At 45.7% G+C, this 21,387-nt stretch overlaps 3 protein-coding genes across 6 annotated transcripts; 1 reads left to right on the top strand and 2 right to left on the bottom strand.

Moving 5' to 3' along the window:
• The first annotated feature begins 6,943 nt into the window (after positions 1-6,943).
• Positions 6,944-9,819, top strand: LOC117839540 (uncharacterized). 3 transcript variants are annotated; one of them, XM_034719893.2, is made up of 3 exons: positions 6,944-8,705; positions 8,782-8,873; positions 9,081-9,819. In XM_034719893.2, the coding sequence occupies exon 1, from the start codon at positions 7,103-7,105 to the stop codon at positions 7,913-7,915; it is 813 nt and encodes a 270-aa protein (XP_034575784.1). In that variant the 5' UTR covers positions 6,944-7,102; the 3' UTR covers positions 7,916-8,705; positions 8,782-8,873; positions 9,081-9,819. The 3 variants fall into 3 exon arrangements, with proteins under 3 accessions (XP_034575784.1, XP_034575783.1, XP_072147060.1); XM_034719892.2 differs by having other exon boundaries at positions 8,782-9,819; XM_072290959.1 differs by having other exon boundaries at positions 6,944-8,873.
• Positions 9,820-11,777: 1,958 nt separating this feature from the next.
• LOC117839538 (uncharacterized) lies at positions 11,778-14,069 on the bottom strand. 2 transcript variants are annotated; one of them, XM_034719891.2, is made up of 4 exons: positions 13,822-14,069; positions 13,356-13,554; positions 13,102-13,183; positions 11,778-12,957 (listed from the first exon to the last, which is right to left on the bottom strand). In XM_034719891.2, the coding sequence occupies exons 3-4, from the start codon at positions 13,181-13,183 to the stop codon at positions 12,095-12,097; spliced, it is 945 nt and encodes a 314-aa protein (XP_034575782.1). In that variant the 5' UTR covers positions 13,356-13,554; positions 13,822-14,069; the 3' UTR covers positions 11,778-12,094. The 2 variants fall into 2 exon arrangements, with proteins under 2 accessions (XP_034575782.1, XP_034575781.1); XM_034719890.2 differs by lacking the exon at positions 13,356-13,554 and having other exon boundaries at positions 13,822-14,067.
• Positions 14,070-15,678: 1,609 nt separating this feature from the next.
• Positions 15,679-19,058, bottom strand: LOC117839541 (uncharacterized). The gene is made up of 3 exons (XM_034719894.2): positions 18,752-19,058; positions 16,453-16,550; positions 15,679-16,148 (listed from the first exon to the last, which is right to left on the bottom strand). The coding sequence occupies exons 1-3, from the start codon at positions 18,801-18,803 to the stop codon at positions 15,927-15,929; spliced, it is 372 nt and encodes a 123-aa protein (XP_034575785.1). The 5' UTR covers positions 18,804-19,058; the 3' UTR covers positions 15,679-15,926.
• Between the last annotated feature and the right edge of the window lie 2,329 nt (positions 19,059-21,387).

Raw genomic sequence — 21,387 nt, 5'->3', positions numbered from 1 at the left:
TATTTAACAAACGAGAGGTAGCTTATGGTAATAGTTTTGTAGCAATGTAGTCTCATTTTTTTTCCATTGGAGACTCCGCATTAGTTCCCATGAGACAAGCAAGAAAAAAGAGAGATTCTCATAAAAATTAAAAACATCAAACACCAATCCTGTAAACTCTAATAATCATAGCCATTGATTTATTATATTTTTTAAAAAGTTATCCACCACTGTCATTGTGGAAATATTCAAAAATGAGCTCTAAACCTATACCTAAATTACCGAGCTCAGCTATTATAAAACATAATCTAAAGTAACCCCGTAATCTTTATCCAATTTACTAATACACATCATTATAAAGCATAACTTAAAATGTCTTTCTAAAATTTTATCTATATTACCCACGTATGTCGTTATTAAAAATAACCTAAATTAAATACCTAAATCTTAATCTAATTATCTTCACGTGCATCATATAGAAATGTCAAAAAGTAAACTAATATATAATTCTAAATTACCTATTTATGTCATTGTTAATATAAAAATACTACATTAAAGTATATACACATGATGAGTGCCACCATTAGACCATGTATACATGTATGTGCAGAATCGATGAAAAATATTGATTTGTATGCTAAACATAATGTATAGAGGATTGGAGTTGCGATACAAAATGGAAAAAGTATGAATATGAATGAAAAAGTGCATAGAATAATTATTAATTAAAAATCAATCACAACTAGACAAAGATAGATACATATCTATATAAGTATTATGTTGAAGTATTGGAAAAATAAGAGAGTAGTAGGTAAAACAATTTTGATTATTAGCTAAGAGTTTAATTTCTAAATAATTTTCAAATCCAATAGCTTATAAAAACATTAGCCCGTGCGGGAGCACGGGTTGATGGACTAGTTAATCCTAAATTTGTGGTGAATGATAAGGAGAACTTTGATTGATTAGTAAAAAAAAAGCTCTTTTACGGCACACACTACTTAATCGTATAGTATATATAAGATAGTGTTTAGTTTGTGCTAAGGTAACGTAAACGTAAAGGGAATCATATTACAGTGTATTTGGCGGCGGAATGGGCGATTACCCTCTTTATTTAGTTACACTCTGGTAACGTAATCAGATTACGGTATGGGTGTTGTATCTGATTACGGTGGGGAGGAGGAATGACAAGCTTGTATAGATATTATTTAGGTAGGGGATTCGATTATAGTGTCAATTGATTACAAACCACCACAACCAAAATATATGTAATGGGATTCGTTAACTTCAGTAATACGTTACATTTGAGCTAACCAAACACCACCTAAGATCTAACTATTTATTATTATAGATAATTTAGTAATTATTACACTATAAAAAGTGATATTTCAAATGGAACGGTCTTTTAAACTTTATGCTAGTATCACAAATAAAATTATAGTGATACCATTTGTGTTCTTTTTATCATGATACCCTTATACTACTTATACTACTCATGTATATTACCCATACCACATGTGAAAGTTTCACTATTATACACTTAATCTTAACCGTCTATGTTTTTACACTAGTCCTTTTCGAACACTAGTATAACCTAGTATTGTGTACTATAAAAGAGCTTCAAAAATAACATCAATCACATGCAAATTTAACATACTGATTCAAGTGAAAAGATCTCCCAAGATGAGGAGTAAAATCCACAATATGTCCTAAACTTTCATTATAATCAACGATGGGTACTAGAAGTTATCTCTATAAATTTCTAGAGGATTACAGCATCAACAACACATTCATTTAAGATGCAACTTAAAATCTACAACAATAGCCACAACCATCTGGTAAGAGGCACGACATTAGTCAAGTAAAGAAGTTACGTAAACACAAGTCCTCAATGCGTAAAATTTTGTGGACTTGTAGTCCCATGAGTTATCTACTCATTATCAACAACTCAATCGGACACCGTACACCACCCAAACTAATAATCTACCATAATTACTCTAGATAGAAACTGCACTAACCTGAAGTGAAAAACTCTCAAGTCTAATACTTGAATCAACAAATAATCAAACCAACTAACCAAATCGAAATAGTCTAAGTATAGAATGAGCTCACAAAGTTTGGTGTTGATCTACCTATGATTGAACTTCCGATCATGAGCTTGAGAACGATCCGTTTAGAGCGACCAAATATGGATGAATTGACCTCTGCACATTGTTTTTTGTGTGTTCTCCTCTCATCTCTCTTGCACAACCATCACTAGTTGAAGCAAAAGAAGGCTACGTTTTTGTGCTTGCTGCTTCCTCCGGAGAAATAATTTTAACCGTTCATTCGTGCCAAAAGAATTGTGTACGAGCAAGATATTCATGAGCAATGAGAAAAGATTGTTTATAAGACTACGAACTTTTAAGGGCGACAAAGTTTTGTCTTATTTAATCTCATATAATCCAATGCGTCATAGGTTAAAAGTCCGCGGATACCCTATAAAATGATGACATGAAACAACACATCGGAGGTATTATTTCATCCATCAACAAAAATTAGTTTAGTCGACGTGGTAGACCCACAAAATCTCTTTTGAGAGTGGCCTTTAGAGAGGCTCTGCTCTGATAATTATATATAAAAAGAAGAATTGAGATCATAGTGCACTTCATCTTTTTCGTAAAGCGTGATCTATTATCTTAATACAATAATGTTAAAAAGAACTACCACGTTCGTCGCGAGATTCTCGAAATTATCATGTTAATCTAAAAAAGAGAAGAACCTAGACCGTTATATTACTCAAAAAATCCATACATAATATAATTATTAATAGATAAAGAAATCTGAAAGAAAATTATAAAAATATAACTTGCACGTATAGAAGCCCACGTAAGGAAGCCTCAAGGAAACATCTCCGACCTTAACATGTTCACATTATGGATTCCAAAAAGAAATATATTACATATGTGTGTAAGAACATAGCGCAAAGCTAACTGTTTAGAGCAGCCAAAACACAACCCGATATCGACTGGAGATGTTATGCAATGGAGGCTGAAAGATTCAGCAGCCATGCGATTGGAGCTGGTGCTACAAGTATCGTAGAGGTCATGGAGGTCAGGGGTATGATGATACAATCCGTTTTGGTTCAAGCGGGCAAGCGAGACCGAGAATTGAACGGGTGGTAACCGTTGATGGACCACCGGTAAGAAAGAGGCCTGGAGCGGGAACCATGTCTGAGTTTCAAGGACGATGGATTAAAAAACCATGCAGAGATCAATTTCAGAGAAAGACGAAGGATCAATGGGAACCAGAAGCAAAAAAGATTGTGGTGGGAGTTCATCGTGAACCGGATTTGCCTTTAGTAGTTTAAACTTTAAATGTCACTGGCTGGTCTGGAGAAAGAGCAGAAGAGGAAGAAAAGGAAAGAGTTATTGCCGTCCAAGATTGGACGGTCGCATAGGGCAGAGGACAAAATAAGTCATACTCCTCGGCTTGATGGCTGGATGAGCTATTTGGCTAAAGAAGGCACTTGCGAGCCTGCGAGACGTGAGCTAAAACTGCCATGCTGTTTGACGGCAGAGGAGGCGCTAGGCGTTGTAGCTCTGGCGGGCAGACGCCAGTGATGCCGTCGCGAGCGGCTGGCTGTAACCGGTCAACGTACTAAAATGGAAGCAATAAGGACAAAATATGTTTTAGTTTCAGATTCATGGGTTTTGCGAAAAGAACTTTTTTATAGTTTTTTCATAAAGGAAAGCTCAGTTTTCAAGTAGAAACCTGGAAAGGATGTTCAGCCCACAGCCCAGGTTTCTAAAAAAGAAGTGCACAAGAGGGAAGGCAGGATATGGCCAGACTAGACCTGACCATTTTAAACCCGACCCAGCCCGAGCCCGATAGGTTTTGGCGCGCCCACGCATCTACCTGGTCGGGCGTGGCCAGAAAATCAAGCCCGAAAAAAATCGAGCCGGTTCAAGCCCACCCAAATAATTAATTTTATTTATTTTCCAACTAAAAAGAACAAGCGGCTCGAGCCAGCACGACAACGCCCACGGACAGTTCGTGAACACAAATTTTTGACCCAAAATGAACCGGGTTTTTTGCTGACCCGGCTCGAGCCTGGCCCAGCCCACAAGACGCTCAGGTCTAAGCCAGACCAGATTGTAGAGCTTGCTTGCATGGCTGCGGTCGCAACTCGCAGTCACAAGCAACGATTGATCTAGCAAGCAGAGGACCATCGTCGCTAAGTTGCTGATGGGCCAACATTTGTTCTTCCCATTGCTCCTTTATTAAATATACAACGGGTTCCTTTACCGTCAATTGAACGAATAAACAAATAAAGAAGTACTAACTACAGATATGTTAAATTGGTGAACAGCAACACCAAAATCATATACTCCTATACGTGCCTACACCGATGGAAAAAGATCCTCAGTGTTTCCTACAGGCTACTGCTACAGATATGTTTTCTACTTCATCTTGAATTGTTCTTCAATATAATATATTACATTTTAGTACTGTAGTGTTAAAATTCACCATATTCGATGAGAGGATCTACCACATTAATCATAAAAAGAAAATAATATACATCTTTTGTTTTCCTAAATGTACCACGTGATGTTATAGAAGAGAATTGCACCTAAACTCGTCTTATTTAAGCACGTGAACCTTTTGCAACAAGACCACAGAAAGCGGAGGTAACGTTGGATATCAGAAGCATAATGCATAAATCGACATTGGAAGTGTGGGTGCTTGCAGTGACAATTAGCATTGTTCAGGAGTGTGGGTGTCAGCAACGACAACCAACATTGTGCAGGAATATGGCATGTGGTTGTCAGCAGCAACACCTAGAATTGTGGACGTGTGTGTGCTTCGTGCAACATTGAGGGCAACAAGCACAAGCCACTAAGCCCGTGCAGCTTTTGCAACAAGACCAAAGTCAACATCCTATTGGACTTCAGTCAATGGCTTAGTTAGGGTCGCGAGATAGAAGAGTGGAGGTGATGCTGGACACCAGAGGCATGTGCATAAATCAAACATCGAAAGTGTGGGCATCAGCAATGATAACTAGCTTCGTGCAACATAAAGCATTTTGAACACATGCGTGCTTCGTGCAACATTAAAGACCAGAAGGTGCAAGCCACTGCTTTGCACATGACTACGTACAAAGACGTGGTGTAGATGAAAGGTTGGAAAGAGAGAGAAACAAATAAGGGATCCTAGAGACAAAATCACAATGAAAGAAAGTCCAGCCGAGGCACTGGAGATAGTGAGCCTGATGCATGGCTATAAGAACGGTGAACACTCATGACAAATTTGATCAGCTTCAACGAGAAAAATGGTGGGCACCTAACGATGAAGCCACCATGCTTGGCCTCATGCGATTTCAATCACGAAAACCATTATCATTCATTCATTTGAGCCGTAGAGCTTTTGATGACTTAATTTCATATATACCTCATGAGAGTTTTAATTAGTTGAGAGAGGAGGTGGGTGGGAATCTGTATGCAATCAGGCGTTGTTGTATGCTGTTAACCTCCACCACCACTAACGAGTAGAGCTAGCGGTCAAATCTAGACTGATGGGCGAAAATTTGCACGAACAATATGGTTGTCTATCCCCCAAAACCCATCAAGTTAACTGACAATTGGTGGAACGGGCGACAGTAGGAAATGGAGAGGGCATCCATTAGATGGAGCAGGAGTTGGATCGAGCAGTTAAGCAATAGGTGGTGGAGCAACTTGATAGCATAATAGCAACCACAAGATGGCGCTTTTCGAAGGTTGAAGAGGAATGTAGAGAGCAACGGTAGAGAAATGGCCATTATCTGCGAGGGTTGAGGAGGAATCATCACGTACAATCGGTCCTTATATTTTAGTATAAGGTATCTCCTTTTCTCTTCAATTAAACTTCAAAAAGGCATGCCACAAAATATGACAATAAAAAAATGATAATATCTTGATCTGTTATACAATCACACGACTAAATACAATTATTTACATTCATTTATTTTGAAATAAAATATCCAAATATTGACATAAAAAACTAGCTACCCGCGCAAATTGCGGGCCATCTTAATAAAGCAATGCGCGGGCCATCTTAATAGTGCTTTATGACTATACGCGTAGTTTTCGGTAGCACGCGCTGCCGTTGAGCACGGTCGCTCTCGACTAAACCAAAAGCCTTGGAGCAGAAGGGTCAACTGCGAAGTCAAGGCGAGCAAGACTTGTCATTGTAAAATCTTACTAGTCATTAGCGGAAAAATAAGAGGAGCATGCGTTCTCACTCCCCGCGGATCGATCATGAGGAAGCCAAGCAACGAATAATCACTCCACTGATGATGACGGACTGAAGTGATAGTTCGAGGTGAGCACGTGGACTAGATCAGCTCAGCCAGCACACCCGGCTCGCCGCCGGCCGCCGCGAAATTGCCGAGAGGCAAACGGGCCTTTGATGGTTTAGCGGCCACTTCGGCAGCAGGCAGCAAGCGGGGTACAAGAACTAGGGCCCGAACTGCTGCTGAATCTGCTGCACGGTGGCGGCTGACCGGACCTGATCTGGCCTGACCCCGTCGCGCACGGTGGCCCGTGCTGGTACACTGCGCTGCAGGAGGTCTGCACGGCGAATCTGGTGGCTGGTACGACGGCGTGAACCCTGCGCCGGGCCGTGGAACTCCAGTCTCCATCATCTCTCACTGAGGTGAGGTCCCTCCGATCTGAACGAGCCCGCCCCTACCGGAAAGCAGGCACCACTGCACTCACGCGCCAACCATGGGATGCCAATGCCATGCCACGCCATGTGTGGACGCGGTCACCTCTGCAGCCATGAGATGAGATTGAGAGCAAATCGCCTTCCAGATTCCAGAGATCGAAGTATACAATGAAGGAGTCAAAGTCTTGGTCAGTCTTCGTCCCCTTCCTTGGCCCAGCAGCGGGCCGGGCCGGGTGGGCCCCACGGTTTACTCCGAGCCCGAGCTGGCTGGCAGGCTCACTCCCCCTCCCCCGGCCACGACAACGACGGAGTACTATATAAGCAGGAGCAAACCACCACTACAAGCCGAGCTCGCTCGTGGCCATAGCGCTCAAGCAACAGGACAGAGCTCCCCGCCGCCCCCAGCGACCTCCGCTGCGCTCAGCAAGCTTCACCACTGGCCATGGCGAAGGCGAGCGCCGAGACAAACACCACGGCGCTGTTCTTCTCCTTCTCCGCGGTCGTCCTCCTCCTCCTCGCCCTCCAGCCGCCGGACCGGCGCCCCGGCGGCGGCACCCTCGCCGACCTCCTGCTCGCCGCGCTCGACCGCTTCCCCGACGCCCGCGGCCTCCTCGACCTCGCCACCAGGAGGAACATGGTCCTGCTCTGCCACGCCATCCTCCTCGTCATCCTCAGGAACGCCGGCATCCTCGGCGCCCCCGCTCGCCGCCGCGGCGCGACCGCGACCACAGCCTCCGCCGTCGTCGCCGACGCCGCTGATGCAGGCGCCTGCTGCGCTCCTGTTCTGACCGACGCGGCGGAGAGGAGCATCGTCGTGTGGCGGCGGCCGCGGGGCGGCGCCAAGCAGGACGCGCACGCCGACGGGAGCGGCCATCGTCTCGTCAGGCGTCGTCAGGCGCGGCGAAGCGCCCAGCAGCACCCAGCGGCCGCCGCGGCGCCGATCCCACGCGCCGTGCCAGCATTGGCCGAACAACCGGAACAGCAGCAGCCGCCTCTGACCAGCAAAGAGATCGTCCTCGTTGACCATGATCGCGCCGCGGCGGTCGTTGAGCTTCATATGACTTCTGCGAGTACGACGGATGGCGAGAAGAGCGACGGAAGGGACGTAGACACCGCAGCGGAGGAGACGCCGGAGCTAGCCGATGACAGGAGAATCGAGGAGTTCATCGCCAAGCAGTGGAGCAAGATTCGGCATGAGAGCCTGCAGCTGGACAGGTCGTCAGGGTCCCAATCCCAAGCGATAACAACATGCTAGCATAAAAAAACGATCCGTGTAGTAACAGAAAGAAACCTGTGATGACAAGCTCCCCGTCGATCGACCCGTGCGTGCGTCCTAGCCTAGGTGGCTTCGAGCACTTTGATGTGGGTGTGGGTGTTCCTCTGTTTCGCCGGACGAAATCTTTCGTCGTTGTTCATAGGCCAAATCATTTTCTGTTTTCAGTCAGCTCTCCTTTCTTCAAACCCACTTTCCATACACCGAAAAGTGAACCATAGGCGCAAACAGAGTGGTAAGCACGTAAACAGAGCAGAAGCAGAGCGCGATCGCGGGTCAGGGAGAGCTCGCTCTCAACGGTGAGGCCGAGCAAAGGAAGTCGTCGCCGTCGCTGCTGAGCGTTGACGCAGGAGTCAAGATCGATCGCGTACAAAAGACCTCCGCGAGACACGACAAGTCAGTGGTAATACGAGAAGGGTACCATTTTGACGTGGACATTGCGAGCCTGACTACGTTTTTTTAAGACATATATAAAGAGTTTTGCTAAATATCTGTCATCGGATTTATTCCTAAAAATCTGTCGAATTCTGAGCCACACGATTCCGCTTTGAGATATGTGCTATGGCCTTCCTCCATTTCTTTCGCTGCGCGGGCTCAGGCCATTCACGGGTCTGGACGTGCATCCGACTACCCGGTAACTGTTGCTGCCTTATCCTCTCGCCTCTTCCGTGTGAACTGTGAAGAACCCCACTGGACTCCATGTTCGCCGCTGGCCCGGGGGATTGCTTCTCCATCGATCTCCGGCACAAATCAAACCCTTCTGTTATCTACAGTTCGTTCTCTGATTTGATCACCATTTCTCCTCCTTCCCCTCTTTTAATTTTCTGATTCGTTTTGTTCATTTGAAGGTACAAGTAGATCTGGAGGCGCGAATCAACCATCCTGGCACAAGATTGAGTCCGCAGCACCATTCCCTTCAGGAAGCTCCATTGAATCCCAGGTTTATCCTGTGATTTCTTTGAGCAAGCCATGAACACATAAATGAAATCTCCTCCCTGTCATTTTCTTTCTTTTCCCCAAATTTGTTTGAGCTCCTCTTGAGCGTGGTAGGGTTATTATTAGGGATGTGATTTGTTTTGTGATTCAGCAGACAACTACTTGATCTGTAGCTATTTTTAGTGCTAACTTGCATTGTATTTTTCTTCAGATTTCACTAGTGAGAGACTGAGAGTTAGGATGTGAGTCGCATTGACCTGATTCGTTTGCACCCTGGACAAATTGTTGGGTTCCTGAACAACTCGAGAGAGTTAGGATGTGAGAAACAATTAGAACTTGCTTTAGTGATTCTTGTCTTGTCTCTATTTTTTTTTTACTAATTCGAATCCATGTATTTCTGGCTACCTGTCTTGCTAGTGTGCATGCGGGTGTTTTAGCTATCTAGTTATTTGTTTGAGCTGGCTGGGAAGAGATACTACTGGAAAGAGCCATGGTCTTATTTTTGTGCAATTTAATATTGGTGCTTTATTATTATTATAGTTGTGATTTCCACCTGAATATATGCTAATTTCTGTTCCTGCAATTTGTCCGTTATTAGATGGTAACTAGCCTATGAAAGTTTCATGTGGAGGCCATGACTATCATCTACCCCTTCTTGGACATCTTTTCTGCACTCTGTCCCTGCTATTTGTTTTTGCTAGTTCTTCTTTTCAGCTTGATGAATCTAAACCATGTGTCTCTTTTGGTTGCTATATGAATTTTCCTATGTTGCTTCTCTATAAGATTCAAAAATTAGTATCATGTTTTGTGATGTAGTTTCCTACCCAGCCTAGTCCTGATGTGTGAAGTGCTGTCTGCTCACTGGTTGTGCATGTGTTATTCAAATAAAGGCGGCATGTAGTTTTGTTGGAAGGTTTGCTAAAGTTAATAATGAAAATCTTTCTCTGACAGCCTGTGTTGATTTACGTTAAGTTGACCCTTTAACTGAAACTTTTGTTTTAAAAGGATGTCTTTAACTGAAATCGACACGTCGGATGTTCGGATGCTAAACTGTGTCATATCGGATGTTCAGATGCTAATTAGGAGGACTGAACATGAGCTAATTATAGAACTAATTGCAGAACTCCTGAGCTAATTCGTGAGACGAATCTATTAAGCCTAATTAATCCATCATTAGATCATGGACTAATTAGGCTTAATAGATTCGTCTCGCGAATTAGACTCCATCCGTGCAATTAGTTTTGTAATTAGTCTATATTTAATACTCCTAATTAGTATTCAAACATCCGATGTGACAGGTGCTAAACTTTAGCGGGTGGTATCCAAACGCCTCCTAAGAGTACAATCACGATCAGAACACAGAGTCACTACTCACTAGTGAGCCACTCGACGTCGCGGTTTACTAGTAAAGGTCACATGTTCTTGAAATTGTCAGCAAACACGACGATTCACAGGTAAACGGGAGGGCCATAATCGAGTGCTCAAATCTTTGGACTTGGCCACTTGGGCGCGGCTGACGGCCAATATGCCTAGCTGGGTATGGGTAGGTTTCCCTTCACCTTTTTGTGCTCGTTTTACGTTTCATGAAAAGCTAGCATCGGCCAAACTGTTCCTGCTACTCTCTGCAACCCTTTAACTCTGATGGTGTTCGGTTTACACTAATTGGAGATCAGTCTTTTCTTTGGAGCAATCAACTGGAAAGTAACTGTGCAGCTAATTAACAGTGACTTTACAAAACCACAGGCGGATTGTTCTGGCACAGCCAAGCAAACTTTTTTTGAAGAAAAAGCATGATGAGTTTTTTTTGGGAATTTAGCCTAGCCAGTAATTTTGGGCCGTAATTGGGCCGGTCTTAGTCTTATGTGGGCTGAATAGTCAAGAACACACAGGAATACGTAGGCCGGGCCACCAGCCTTCTGACGTCGGAACACGCCCATATGCTTCCGGTGTTTGAGTTCGTGCAACTAATTTTACCCGTTCGATGTGCCGCATCCACACAACCCTGGCTCTCTCCCACCCACACGGCCACGCCGCTGGTGCCTCGCGCGCCGGCCTCCTGCCCGCGCGGCCCGCGCCCCCCCGCCGCCGAGTGCGGCTCCTTCTTGTACACGCGCGCAGCTGCGTCCTGCCGCTGTTGCCCGCCGTCCGCCACGGCCCTCGCGCACCCCCACGCGCCGCCGGCCGCTGCCGCCGCCGGCGACCCTACCGTCCTGGAGGAAGAAGATTCCGAAGAAGATAGAGGAAGTGTATTTTTTTGAGATGTTGATTGTTGTTTATAAAAATGTTGAATCCACTTTTCTCAAATGTTGAAATAGGCTAGGGAAAATGTTGAAGGTCGTTACAAAATGTTGAATCTAATATTTTCATATGTTTATCCAACTATCAGAAATTGTTGAATGTAATATACTGAAATGATTATATTTATTTGGGCCTACTGGGCCTTAAAGCTTAACCAACTTGCGGAAGTCGTAGGAGCCCCTCTGTCGTCCACGAATTCAATGCTTAAAAAAAGATTCAATGAGCAGAAACTAGGCTTCCTCGTTCATGTTCGCATCAGAAGCAGTTGCCGTCTTCCTGGCCGGCTTGCCCTGCCCCATTCTAACACATCATCCACGTACTTACAGGATCATCACATTCACCTTTTTCATACTACATCCGTACGCTACGAGATATGGAATGGACGAATGGTGATAGGCGTGGCTGACCATCTCTAAACCATTCCTGATGGCTGAGGCGAGAAGAGTAGAGCAAGTTCAGAGGAAGCTTTTTCCATGCCAATTCAGGAACGCCTTGCGTGCTGCTCAGACCCACCGTATCACGCTCCAAGATTGTTACAGTAATAGTATTTGTACACCCGTACAAAAATGCACACTACACTACACGGGGTAACTTTTTCCTCCATCGTAAATACATAAAAACACGGACACAAGCATAGCATATATACGATTTGTTCAGCTTTACATTCGACGGGGCGCTTCATCCTACACTCACACGTCTACTCACTTTAATCCCTCCAAAATACAAAAGAGAGCAGTACTCATATACCAACACAACACAACACCATGAACCAAAGCAAAAGGAAGTGAAAAATACGGTACATCCTAACATATTCTACTAGGAATTTTACAATGAACAACACGACGAAGCTGCAGATCTTCGTATATTTCCGAGACGAAAAGGCATCATGCACCCAGCTGAATAAAATTTCCACGCGCAAAGCTACGATCACATGACGCTGCACCCGGCGCTGGGCTCCTCCTCGTAGTACTGCTGCTGCCCGTACGGGCTCCTGCCGTAGCCGCCGTACGGCGCGTACGCGGCGTGGCCGTACGCCGCGGGCCCGCCGCCGCCGTAGTACCCGCCGGCGGGCGGGCCGCCGTACGGCTGCGCGCTGTAGCCCCACTCGGGGGCGGGCGCCGGCCAGATGGACGGCGCGGCCTGCGCCTGCGCCTGCGGCTGATGCTGATGCTGGTGCTGCGGCATCATCGGCGGCATCATCCCCGGCATCCGCACGGGCGCCGCCGCGGCCATCGACATCGACGGGCCGGTGCGGGGCGCCTCGAGACGCGCCGCCACGGGGGTGTTGGTGGTGATGATCTTCGGCTTGCCGCCGCCGCCGTGGCCGTGGCCGTGCCCGTGACCGTGGTGCGCGTGCCCGCCACCGCCCGCCGGCTTGCCCATGTCGAAGTCGAAATCGTCGAAGTCGTCGTCGTCCAGGTCGTCGTCGTCGTCGAACTTGACGTGCTTCTTCTCCGGCTTCGCCTTGCCGCCGCCGTGGCCTCCACCGCCATGCCCGCCGTGGCCCTTGCCCTGGGCGTTCCCGTGCCCGTGGCCATGGCCATGGCCATGACCGTGGTCGTTACCCTTCCCGGGCTTGGGCGCCTTGGCGGCGGCGGCTGCGGGGGCACCGTGCTTCTGCTTCCCTCCGCCTCCGCCCCAGGCACCGACCCCGGCGACGTGTATGTCGGTGATGATCTTGCCGGCGTTGTGGGTGAGGCGGTCCGCGACCTCCTCGCCGTCGAAGGGGCCGGACACCGTCACCGTGTTGCTCTTCTCGTCGTAGGTGATGGTCCTGATGCTCACCTTGTCTGTCCACGAGCAGAGTGAGGAAACAGAGGATCATCAGTTCATCATGGATTGAGTTAGACCACCCCTTTCTTTTGTTGTAATTTAGGCAATTTTCTTGGAGGAGAGCAGAGATTTGTGATAGAGAATTTGGGAGGAAGGCAAACCTTGGACCTTGCAGAGGACCTTCCTAATCTTCTTGTAGCATTTCTCACACTCGAGATCCACTCTCATGACAACCGTCGACATCTGAATGCAAATTTTGGGATCTCAATCTCATACAAATGTAGTAGTAAAAAGATTAAAGAAAGGCAACTGAAGAATCTTTTCCACGAGAAGCAGAGGAGCCGTAGCAGTGATTACAGTAACATGATCGACATCCTAGCTAATAGCTTGGGGGCAGAGTGTTTTGCAAGCTAACCAGGACTGTTTCCAGTTAGGTGGTTGGTCCTCTTTTTTTTTTTTTGTAAAAAGGGAAGAGGAATCGCACGTTGCTTGCTGTCTACTTCGCGCGTGGTACTTGAGTGTGGAGGGAGCACACTCGAAAGCCATGCGCAATCACACCGGGAGTTGGCATGACGCCGACACCAAGCGATCCCGGAACAGATTCATGGCGTGGTCTGGTTTGAAAATGCAAGCAAACAAGGTGAACTCTCGGATGAGGTTTGAAACAGTGCGTTAGCACAAATTCCTCTTCGTCTAAATTTCTGGTAATAAGTTGCCTTCTTGAAAGCTAAGAAACACGATCTTTGGAAGGTACAGAAAGTCGTAGTACAAAGGGGAGGAAACTAGCAACAAAAACTCGGTTAACCTTTGGACTCAAATCAGAAAGGGAGTTGGAGAGAGAGAGAGAGAGAGAGAGAGAGAGAGGAGGTTTCTTTGCTTACCTTGGGGTGCTGCTATGGATGCTTGGAGAAGGCCTTGCCACCTTTGTTGCAGGTGCAGAGGACAGAGGAAGCAGGAGGTTGCCCGGGGGGAAGAGATAAGGGAGAGGAGGGTGGTGGGCGAGAGAGTGGGAGCCTCCCAGCACTGAGCTCAGTTCAGCTCCCTTTTGTTGAGACGCCAGAGCAGAGGCAGGGTGATTAACCTGGCAAGGGCAGGGCAGAGGCTGGCGGCGTGACGCTCTCGAGTGCTCCCAGCTACTTAGATAAGCACCAGACTAGCTCTGGCCGCCACGTGGGCCCGCCCCCGGCTTAAACCACCTGTCTATCGCCGCCCTTTTCCACCGGTACAACCATCATTGCCACGAGCTGCTTAATTAATCTGCTCCTGCTAGCCTTCTGTATTATTCCCGCGGTAAGATTACTCTCTTTTTACTTTTTTTTTTTAAAAAAGGGAAAATTGTACTCCCAAAGCGGGTTGCGGGCACCCAGACCAGATTCATGTCGACCGCGGCATCCGCTACCATCTAAGCAAGGTCTCGATCATCGCTACAGGGTAGGAGGAGTTAGCGAAAAGTGAGTTTGTTGAGCGGCGACACCAATGCAACTCACTCGCCTGGGATAGCATGCAGTGGATTAAGTTAACCAAAAGCTTGCAATGAATCTTTGAACAAATAATGCAAGCTTCTTCCACGCAACGTGTGAATGGTTGAATGGCCGGCTGGCCGCGCCACTAGTAGCAGTACCCCGGGAATTAGGCAATGCAATGCCGCTTTGAGTGGCAAACCCTCCCTGTCCCTGGCCCCAGGCTAGTGGAGTGGGCACTGACACCAATCGTTTGGTTAGGCCCGGCCTGCCCAATTTTCCGTTCCAGAGGTTCAGAGGTTGGTTGTTGTTATCTCCCACAGAGCTAGCTATAAAGCTACCGAGGATGCAACAAAGGAAGAGGGAGTGAAAACGAGTGTCACGTACTCACGTAGCTTTCGTGGGAGCGGCGTCGTGGGGCTGTTGGCCTCGGCCATACCGGCCCGGCTGGTTGTATCCGTGACTTGCTCGGTGGGCACTGATGCTGCTAGTGCTAGGCGAAGAAGGATTACCACCACTCCACATACAAGATACTACCAGTGTCACCCATGATTGCCAACCGATTAATCAATGTGCACTGCTAGGAGCGTCGTGACATGCATGATGTACCGATCGATTTTGACGTGCTGGTGTGCCTTCGCTCTCGCCCTGCAGCAGGAAAGAGAGCTCCGGACCTACGCCACCGACGAGCAAAGCCCCAGAAAGCGGAAGCTGTGCTGAACCTGGACGGGTAGCAAAATCTCCTCGGTCCCAAACACAACCATCAACCAACGTGCAATGTAACGCAGCATCCTCCGGTTTGCCTACCAGCGATTTGACTCACTCTGACCCTAGTATCTTTCCGGTCCTCCGTCGGTATCGAGACGGTGCTCTGCCCATGCAAGGCCTGCCTGCCTTTCGCAGTATCCTGAAAGCTTGGCATCTGGGACCGATTGCAAATTCAGATCAGGATTCCCGGCCGGCCTTCGCATCACCCATTGCAAAAACAACAAAGGTTCCGGCAACGTTTAGCTTTTCCAAAACTTTATCATCAACAACGGGCAGTACGTTGAGAAGCTTCGACCTGGGGCTCCACGCTTTCTTTTTTAACCTAACATCAGCTTTGATTCCCTTGTACTGACGCTCCAGAGCATCTTCGTGCACCGTCCGCGTACGGCCCGTAAGCATCACGGATAATGAAAAGAGCCGACGAAAACATTAACAGGTTGATGATGGCAAGCATCATGAAGCGTCCCCCGAGTGTCCCTGCTTGGACCAGAGACCAAGAGGCAGATGCAATGGACATAAACCTGCAAAGCAACGCCTCAACCACCGGTCTCAGCGAGGCTTATCCATCAAAGCAAACGCAATGTTCCGGAGCAGCGTGCTGGTCGTACATATCCAGAGGATCAGGAATTCCTGCAGCTCCTAGTTTATGGGCAAACAATTCCCAGTAGTACACTGATAAATCGCCAGGCTTTCTCACTCAGTCAAGCTGCTGGCAGGGCAGAAGGTATCACTCGGAACGAGCCGTGATGGACACAAGGTCAAGCACCTCTCTTGAAGGGGTCCTTGGCATGGTTGCCACCATTGTGGCGATGGAAGTCTCCTTTGTTGTTCCGGCCAGCTCCAGACACCTTCTGATCAGCTTCCCTCGCTTTGTTCTTGTCACGGAACCCAGTTGTAGCTGAAGTGTCCTCTGGCTTCTTAGCTCGGGATGGTGGTGCACCGTGTGGTCCAAGATAGATGTTTTCTGTGTCCTTAGTGGCCTGTAGAGAAAAAAAAAAGCAGCAATGTAACAAATAGGTATGCATGGGCAATGATTATATACCAAGTGGAACAACCAGATTTCTTGCTTTGCTGCTGTTCAATAGTACAAAACATCAATTTTGCCATATGCAACTCTCCCCAAGGTCAGCACAACAAGCATCATGTTTCTTAAACATGGCCAGTGCCATGTTAATTTACAGCTTACAGTAAGTCAGTCCTCATTCACGGCGCAATGAAAATTAAATTATGCTGGTGTTTAGCTGTCATACACAACCAAGGAGAACAGCCTGATTAGAAAGAAACCTTTGGAGGTGGCTGAGGATCAGAAGCCCGTGCAGCTTCCCAGTCACCGAGATTGGATTCTTCAACACTGAAGCTTGGGATCACAAAGTCATCATTATCTGTGAAATGTAACACATAGCATGTGAAAAATATGTTCCCTAAAAAACCAACAGGCACTTTTTTTTCCTCGAACACGCAACAGGCACTTAGTTCTAAAAATAATAAATTGACCAATACCTTCCTAAAAAATAACAAAAAGAAAGAAAAAGGTCCACTTTTCAACCTAAGTTTTTTTTTCCTAGTCTGTCTTTCAACTTCCAGCTTTGAAGCCATATAAAACACAAACACAAAATACCAGTCAGAACAAAACCAGGGTGGCTGACGCCTCCTTCCCTCCAGCAGTTTTAGAGTTCAGGGACCATGACCATAGTTTATTTCCTAAAATAAGCTTAACCATATAAGGAGTGCAGATAAGTACAAAGAAACGAACTTAAACATCAAGATGACCCAAAGAATGCACAAAAACTTACTAATAAGGAACCTACATAATCAGATTAGTAAAGTATAAACAAGATTTAACTTTCTCATTATCATCCCTACGTAGACCTCTCAGCGTGCACCGACCCTGTTTCAGGTGCAAACAAAGGGCAGATAAAATGGTATTTCACTGACCTATTACTCGACTTGCTGGACCAGGACATCGACGTGTGTGTACTAACACCAAATCCCCAAATCCAAATAACACATCATATTTATCACCAATGACCAATCAATAAAGGGCGTGTTTGGTTCCACAGGCGAGCCTCGACTGGCCTTGCCCGCACAGAAACCGGAGCAAAGGAACGTGTTTGGTTTCCTTGCAGTTTTGCCATGGGGCCTGTGCAAGTTTTTCCTCGCTGAAGTGAGTAAGCCGCAACGGCTCTCCGCCGTGGGCAAGGCAAGCCTCGTCTGGCAAAGCGAGGCCAGGAAAGCCTCTCTAGTCTCTCCACAACCAAAAGTGCTGAAAGTCTCTCATCCGACACCCCAAAACTAGCCCAATTCAGGTGACCGGTAAAGCTCAATGAACCAAATCATTCTTGTAGGCGAAGACAGCACGCAAAGAAATAAATTACAACATAATAGTAATAGAAACTGAGTTTATTGGTCCATAGAAAAAAAAAAGTACTTCCATGATGCTATGAAAACTCGTCATTGGAGATGTCATGTGCCCTCCGCACACATGACAAATCTACGTGACTACGCCTATACAGAAAGCGCTTTCTACAACAAGGCCACATTAGACAGCAGCATCTGAAACATATAACCAAAGCACCTATTCATGCTTGGAACCAAAACTCTGTTCTTCCACAATTATTAACGCTCAACCAGCTCTACCCTACAGGACATGGCTGAGGCACAATTGCACCAAATTCATCAAGATTTATTCATTGCATCTCATCTCACAATCCTCATACATTGGATATATCAAACCAGAAACATATGATGAGCTGTTTTCAGAGGGAGCCAAATATGTATGGAGGCACTTCATCAGGATTGTTTTCGCCATCATCTGCTCTGAGCTTTTTAATTTTGTCAATGCTTATACCACTTTATTTTTTACCAGCTCTCACCTACAATTTCTTGTTTCTTCTCATTACCTAAGGCGAGGCAAATTGTTGATAAGTGACCGAGGGATATTGACATGGCTATGTTGCTAAAGCTAACTACAAACAATTTAAGAGATGAAGCACGAGCAAGTTTTTATGTTATATTGGATGTACCAAATTGCAATAAGAAAAACTGAATATTCGTTTCAGTTGCTATCTCAACGAACCTAGTCCTGTTGACGCTTTTGAAATAGGGTAACAGCAAGGTCTGAGATGTCTCTGATGGTGGCAAACTTCGCCGGGATTCTTTACTAAGCATAACAGAACCAATTTTGTGTGCATAACCAATTTTTGTGAGCATAAATTTGCCAAAGATTAATATTCTCTTTCCCTCTTCCCCCAAATCGCGTGATGTACCTAATTCAGAAAAAAAAAGTCAACCAAGTAGACCATCCAGACTCCAGTAACGGAGCTCATCCTCTACCCCACTGCGCCAGATAGCACCGCGTCAATACTAACCAGACTAATACTGTATTTCAATGCACAGCCTAAAGGCTAACATTACTGACCCAAACCACTTTCTCTTGTTGCGAAGTGCTGCTAAGGCTGGTTCAGATGTCAAGTTTCCAAACCCAACTCGTTCCTAGTAGAAAAAAGAAAACCAAACCAAGCTAGAAATGAAAAAAAAAACGTGGAGAGAATGAGGCGGGACGGGAATGAATTTAGAAAGTTACCCCAGTCGTCGGCGTCGGACGCGGCGGGGCCGGTCACGGGGTGCGGATCCATCGGGCACAAAAGGACATCGAACTTCGGATGAGGCTGGGCGCGAGAGCCCGAGGTAACCTTCTTGAAGGATTCCGGCGGTGGCTGCGAGGAGGCGAAGGGGGCGGTGAGAGGTTAGGCGGCCGCCGGTCTCGAAATCCGGGGGGCGGCTGCGGCTGGTGGGGGTAGGGGGTATCCGTCGATTTGGCGAGCGGCGATGGAAGAGACGACGAGAACTCGAGAACGTCGAGATGGGATTTGGAATCTGTGGGTGGATGGTCTTCCCGTTATACCCCTGGTTTTCTATTCTCTCAAATTTTTTGCAGTCCTACCCATTCCATGTGTCATGATCTTCGTGTGGGCAGCTTGTGTTTGAGCGAACTGTGTTCATCTCCCTTGGAAGTTGGAACTCAAGGTTCTCAAACTGAAGGATCAAGAAACACTTAAGAATTGGAATGCACTGTCAATTCAAACCTTACAGGATCCTAAAACGCAGGAAAATTTGAAAAGAAGCCTTTGGAGGCAAAGGGGAAACATAGGAAACAGATGTACATGCACCTCATGTTTAGTTTTCTCCGAAGTTCCTTTGGAATAGCCCAATCCATATGAATCAAGCATTTCTTTGTTTCAAATAGTCTCAAAAAAAATTCTATTAGAATTGAATCTTCTAAGATTAATAGGGTATAGCCAACATAGTAGGGCATGTCATTGAATTGGTTTCAACACGAAAATCAGCTATGATATTGAAATGGGCCATAATTCAAATTATATTATTTGGATGGCCATTACATTGGCTTTTGGAATCCTAGGAAGTAGCACAATCCGATTCCTATTTAAATGCGCAGAAGGTTTGCCATTATCTATGAACGATGAAGAACCCATTTTTTTAATAAAGGAAATAGTTCCTACCTCTGCGACCACACACAGTCAAGTTTTTACATCATCCTCAGCTTAGAAGCTGAACACAAAAAATAGGGAAACAAGTACACATAGAGCATGAATAATTCAAAAGCATAGTCTATTATTGTTTCTCCATCCATTCTTGGTGAATATATCCAAAGCGACGATCTCTAGTGCTTTGCTTGCCGGATAAATGGTCTTCCTTGTGTCCTCATGCTGCAACAGGGACCAAAATCGTAGCCAATATGCTCCCCTAAAAATGACCTCATAAACAAATTGAAACGTTTTTTTCTCAAACACCAAATCGTTACGTGTACACTAAATAGCCCACATAAGAGCTGCCACCCCCATAGAGATTAAAGTTTTATCTTTTTTCAATACATGTTAACCAATTTCCAAGCATATGGCTTATTAATTTTGGAGGGTTAACCCAGTAGCTATCTGAACAATTCTTCAAATGTCTTTAGCATGTTGACAATTAAAAAAGAGATGTTTGATTGTTTCATTACAATCACAAAAACAACACTTTTGACTCCCAGTTCCTTTTAGTTAAATTATCCTTTGTTAAAATGACACCTCATTGCAGCTACCAAAGGAAAATCTTTATCTTTAGATGAATGTTTAGCTTCCATGTAAATTTATTATTGAACGGCACACCATGGTTTATCAAATACTCATACATAGACCGAACTGAAAAACGTCCATCTCGATGCAGGTCCCATGTGAAAATATCTCTACCTTGTGAAAGCTGGTGGTCGGCTATTTTAGCTACTAGGTTATACCAGGCAATCAATTTATCCCCAACTAATGCTCTTCAAAGAGAAATATTCAGATGCAGGTCCCATGTGAAAATATCTCTACCTTGTGAAAGCTGGTGGTTGGCTATTTTAGCTACTAGGTTATACCAGGCAATCAATTTATCCCCAACTAATGCTCTTCGAAAAGAAATATTCGGTGGCCTTTGATTCATAATATTCGCCACACGAGGATAATTGACTATATTATACAGGCTACAAAATTGCTCTTCAAGTGGTTTGGGCTCACCCAAGTATCCTCCCAAAATCTGGTTTGTGAACCATCTCTTATCTTGAAGGTCCCACATCTCAGAAAATCTTTCTTGACCTTTAATAAACCCTTCCAAAAGTGTGACTCTCCAGGTTTAATATGAACCTGAGAAAAACACTTTGAGCTCAGATATTTATTTCCGAGTAGGGTCTGGCAGGTACCTTCTTTGTTGAGTAGTTTGAATAACCATTTTGAGAAGGTATTTATTTTTAATCTAGAGATATGTTATTCTGAACTGAAAGCGAATTTTGCTTATTGGAAACGCAAAGACAACTTATCACTAGAACATTTGAAGAAAGCAAACAAAATAATGATTCCTTGACATCGGCGACGGCCCGTTGTGTTGCGCCTCCGGCCTGCTCGCTTCGCGTGCTGGCTGCCCCACTCGCGACGGCCCGTTGTGTTGCGCCCGCACTCGCCAGGCCCATAACGTCGCGCAAGGCTTCCTCCTGTAGTGGTTCACATTTTGTGTGAATGCATGGTATTATTTTCCCTTGCCTAAAGGAGCTGGTCACGTATAGGCATATTGCCATGTATTTAATTAGATGTGCTATCCGCGAAGAAACCATGTTCATACGAGATATGTATAGGAGTTCTGTTTATACTGTTCACGCGACTAGTGCTCCTGTTCATACTGCTCACG

The sequence above is a fragment of the Setaria viridis genome, chromosome 9, assembly GCF_005286985.2.
Source record: "Setaria viridis chromosome 9, Setaria_viridis_v4.0, whole genome shotgun sequence".
Classification (NCBI taxonomy): domain Eukaryota; kingdom Viridiplantae; phylum Streptophyta; class Magnoliopsida; order Poales; family Poaceae; genus Setaria; species Setaria viridis.
The sequence above is the reverse complement of the archived record's forward strand: the minus strand, read 5'-3'. Positions and strand labels throughout refer to the sequence as shown.